This window comes from Palaemon carinicauda, chromosome 6 (genome assembly GCF_036898095.1).
Source record: "Palaemon carinicauda isolate YSFRI2023 chromosome 6, ASM3689809v2, whole genome shotgun sequence".
Taxonomy (NCBI): domain Eukaryota; kingdom Metazoa; phylum Arthropoda; class Malacostraca; order Decapoda; family Palaemonidae; genus Palaemon; species Palaemon carinicauda.
The window spans coordinates 55,496,158-55,501,157 of record NC_090730.1 but is presented as its reverse complement, the minus strand read 5'-3'; the positions used below and the strand labels follow the sequence as shown (position 1 = coordinate 55,501,157).

At 40.6% G+C, this 5,000-nt stretch overlaps 1 protein-coding gene across 1 annotated transcript in view; it reads left to right on the top strand.

Annotated features, from left to right (window-relative positions):
* Positions 1 to 3,422, top strand: part of LOC137643002 (uncharacterized) — a 13,982-nt gene extending 10,560 nt beyond the window's left edge. Inside the window, exons 2-3 of the mRNA XM_068375860.1 lie at positions 2,837 to 3,251; positions 3,400 to 3,422. Of these exons, the coding sequence (XP_068231961.1) occupies positions 2,837 to 3,251; positions 3,400 to 3,422 (438 nt within the window). The remainder of the gene's footprint in view (positions 1 to 2,836; positions 3,252 to 3,399) is intronic.
* The last annotated feature ends 1,578 nt before the right edge of the window (positions 3,423 to 5,000 follow it).

The window sequence follows — 5,000 nt, the reverse complement described above, 5'->3', positions numbered from 1 at the left end:
TCTCCTGCATTCTTAATTCATGCGCTCTCTCTTTTTCATACCGCATCCTTTCTTGCTATGTTCTTCTCCGGGCTTTAGCTTCATTCATAAGCTCCTGCACATACCTTCACAATGCTTCTCCCTCATAGCCTTGTCGTTCTGCCAAATCCACAAATGTACTGATCTCAGCAGGAGTCATTTTGCTAATTTTTTGCTGAGACAGCGACAAGAACAAACTCAACAGCAAAAGGTGCGATGTTGACTGTGCAAAAAATTACACGGAGAGGAAAGACGCTCTAAGCCTTACGCAAGAGTCTTATGAAAGAGAGGATGAAGATGGAGCTGGGCAAAATGCACAATAGCTAGGAAAAATGCCCCTCGAGAAAGAAATATCACCGAATAGTAAGCCTCGCAAGAAATTGAATAGGAGCCTAACTTGAAAACCAGGTCACAACAATGGGTGAGCTTAGGCTGTCTGGTTGTAATGCGTCCAAACAAGTAACGCTATATATAAAAACTGTGCTAGACAATAAAAAAATGGAATCATAACCATGGGTGACCCTCAATGCTAGACAAGATAAAATGGAATCACAACTATGACTGACCCTATATGCTAGACATAAAAATACTGGAATCACAACTATGGGTGACCCTCTATGCTAGTCATAAGAAAAATTGAATCACAACTATGGGTGAACCTCCATGCTAGTCATGAGAAAAGTTGAATCACAACTATGGGTGAACCTCTATGCTAGTCATGAGAAAAAATGGAATCACAACTATTGGGGACCCTCTATACTAGACAAAATGAAATGGAATCACAACTATGGGTAACCCTACATGTTAGTCATAAAAAAAAAAATTGGTATCACAACTATGGGTGACCCTCTATGCTAGACAAAATAAAATGGAATCACACCTATGGGTGAACCTTCATGCTAGTCATAAAAAGGAATGGAAACACAACAATGGATAATCCTCTATGCTAACCATAAGCAAAATGGAATCCCAACTATGGGTGAACCTCTATGCTAGTCATAAAAAGATGGAATCAAAACTTCTGGTGAACCTCTATGCTAGTCATAAAAAAAATGGAATCACAACTATGGGTGAACTTCTATGCTAGTCATAAGAAAAATTGGAATCCTAAGATGTTTGACCCTTTATGCTAATCCTAAAAAAATGGAATCTCCACGATGTGTGACCCTCTATGCTAGTCATAAGAAAAAATGGAATCTCCACAATGTGTGACTCTCTATGCTAATCATATAAAAAAATGGAATCTCCACGATGTGTGACCCTCTATGCTAGTCATAAGAAAAAAAATGGAATCTCCACGATATGTGAGCTTTCATGATAGTCATAAGAAAAAATGGAATCCCCATGATATGTGACCCTCTATGCTAGTCATAAGAAAAAATTGAATCTCCACTATGTGTAACCCTGTATGCTAGTAATAAGAAAAAATGGAATCTCCACGATGTGTGGCCCTCTATGCTAGTCATGAGAAGAAATGGATTTGTGTAAAAATGTGTGGGTGCGTTCTTGCAACACCACCACTAGCAACTCTGTGACTTAAAGCAAAGTTTGTATTTATACTTAAAGTATAATAAATCAAATGAAACAATCAGTGTTACTGAGTTCGCTTATTGCTTCGCTAAGAAAATCAACCCTTTACATATTTTCCCTTTAACAAAAAAAAAAAAAAAAAAAAAAAATGGATTTATGAAATTTCACTTCCCAAATGTTTCATCTCAATGATCGTATACCCTGACTGAAAAAAATTAAATTGAATGTGATATCGTAAATCCTTTATCTTTATGTTATCAATTTTGACACAATCGTACGAAAATTACCCCTTACAAAAAGGTATATAAAAATAATATCCCACGAAAAGTAACAAAATGAAATTACATACCGTTACTATCAAAAGAAAAAATCAAAATAAGGAATGCCACGTGTTTTTACCGTTACCAACACAGGAATTATGCCTCACTGGAAATTAACACCTGTTTTAGTTTACCAAATTTTTTCCAAAAATTTTGTAAAGTTCACTTTACTTAGTTTTAAAACAAAATTAAACATTCAATCACTGCATAATATATATAAATGAAATATTTTAACCATTGTGATAATAAACAAAAGGTAAACTCGCCACAGAGGGCTGGCTATCCTGCTGAACAATGGGACTAAAGCCTACCACGTGGGTTTTAAAAACAAAAGAGTTCGGGGTTGAACACAAGCACAAATAAACACAAAATCTTAAAATGAAAATAAAATGCTTTGGCTGTTTTCTTCCACGGGTCCAACTCCAGTGATAATAAAATTTACTTTAAAAGGAAATTAAGTTCGTCAAGTCGCTAAAGACAGAAAGAGGGGAATTTCACTTTAATAAAAATAATTTGAAATTACAGTCTTAGCGAATCCTGGCAAGCTCACCAGTTTGATACCGGCCCGTGCTGTGAGTCCGGCCTTGCTTAAGGAACTCTGGGCAGTAACAAAAGAAGAACAATGGAAATGTCGCCAGTCGACAATAAGACAAGGGATACCAACAAATAGATATATTTACAATAATATTTAAATAAGAATTAATAAAAGAAAGGGGAGCACAACAGATAATTATATTTTAATTTAAGCCACGAGGAGCTTCGAGTGGAGTTTGATGGACAGTGGATGAGAATTCAGCACAGCAATCACGTTCCCTTGAAAGGGAAATATATTGAATTATTAACAGAACACTTACTTCTAAAGGCTGGGAATACGATGAAATCGTGTTGTTAAAACCTTTAAGCAAATTAAATGAAAATGCAAACCTTAGGGATTTAAACACTTCACATGAGAATCAACACTGTAACAGGGTGAATTAGTTAAGGCGAGGGAGCAAACGCCACACAGCTCTCCTGACAAAACTGCTGCCTTTGTCTTGATAGATAAGGAAGAGTATCACAGAAAACTTGACCTGATATTGGGAGCTTCATCCAAGTTTGAAAAGCTCTCCTACAACCCTATCGAAGAGATCAAGAGAGAGGCCAACAAGACAATTGAAAAAATTAATGCAGCCACAAACGCTATCCACTTCCAGACCATCACTGGGGATTTTAGGCCTGGTTACCTATATGGTAATATGAAGACTCATAAGAACGGCAACCCACTCAGACCTATTATCAGCCAGTGCTTGGCACTGACCTACCACCTGGCAGAACGACTTAACAGCCTCTTGACTCCTTATGTTCCAAATGTGTACAGTGTCGCCTCATCTACTGAGTTCCTGGGTAAGCTAAAAGGTTCCCCCACCAGTGGCACCATCGCTTCACTGGATGTGGAGTCCCTTTTTACTAATGTTCCTGTTGGAGAGACCATCGACTTGATCCTGGAGAAAGTCTACGGGATCTTTCTACTCCAATGCTTAACATCCCTTAGGAGGCCCTCCGAACTCTATTTGAAGTATGTACAAAGAAGGCCCCTTTTACCACACACACAGGGGCCACACATATATACAGAAGGATGGTGTAGCGATGGGGTCTCCCCTTGGTGTGCTCTTTGCCAAATTCTATATTGGAGTTGTTGAAGAGAGAGTTTTCTCACGAATACGTCGTCCAGACGTGTACTTGAGATACATAGATGACACTTTTATCATAGCCCCTTCTACCCAGGCCATCGAGACCCTCCGCATGACGTTTGAGGAATGCAGCTGCCTGAGGTTTACTGTTCAACATAGCAAAGATGGACGGATGCCCTTCCTAGATGTTCTCATATCACCTAACACCACCGGATTTGATACTAGTGTATACATTAAGCCCACTAACCTCGGGTTATGCTTGAATGCCCTACCAGGTACAAGGCCTCCACCATCAAGGCCTACGTCCACAGAGCTCTCTCCCACTAGTCCTCTTAGACTTCCACACACCAAGAACTCGACGGAGTTGCCCAGGTCCGTGTGAACAATGGCTACTCTAATAGACAAGTCAGCCGTGAAATCAAGCTAGCCATGGACTCCTGGTACCAGGATGAACGTCCGACCGTGAACACAATAAATACTATCGACCTTTACTATAAAGGGTTCATGCATTGGGATTATCAAAAGGATGAAAAGGCCATGAGGGACATAATAAAGAGTCACGTCTCTCCTGTGGATAAAAACACAGAGGTCAAGTTAACTATTTATTATCAAACTAACAAAACGAGGTCTCTCATCATGAGGAACAACTCAGCCCCGCCGACTCAGGATATTCTGAAACAGACCAACGTGGTCTATTCCTACTTATGCCCTGTTCCAGGATGCTCTGGACGTTATATAGGAATGACCACCATGCGTCTGTCAAAGAGACTGTCTTGTCATGTCCAACAAGGAGCAATTAAAGCTCATGCCTCCACGTCCACAATAACAACATCAAACGTAAGGAAATAATCAAGAACACCAAGATCATAGGCTGTGCTCCAGATAGCAGGAGACTTCGCATTCTTAAAATTCTTCTCATTCAGAGAGAAGAGCCAACTCTCAACACCACCTAGGAAATGTTCCTCCTTCCCTCCTGTCGAAGGGGGCAACACAAGGAAAAATAACCCAACCAACCATGACACCTCCAACCAAGGAACAACTCAAGGAAAAATAACCCAACCAACCATGACACCTCAAACCAGGACAGCCCAACAGATCAAGACATAGACAACCCCAACAGCATTGATCAGCGACAAGATAGCCTGCCTAGCCAGCACACCCTCTTGGCGAGGGCTCCCACCAATCAGAACCCAGATCCCAGAGGACAAGATGGTGACTCAATACCTAGGAGTGAGTGGGGATGGCAGCGTGACTGTACTACAGCCTTTCTCGGGGAGCGGCTTAGCCAAAGAGGATCAGCCATTCTATTTGCTCTGGCCACGACGCTCGAGGTAGCCAATGAAAATTCGCTTCCTCTCTGACTAAGCCAGAATTGCTATATATATGGACGTAGCTCTAATCGTTTCCAGCACTCAAAGCCTGAGGAAGGGAGGCGACACTCCCGAAACGCGTAGCTTGTTCT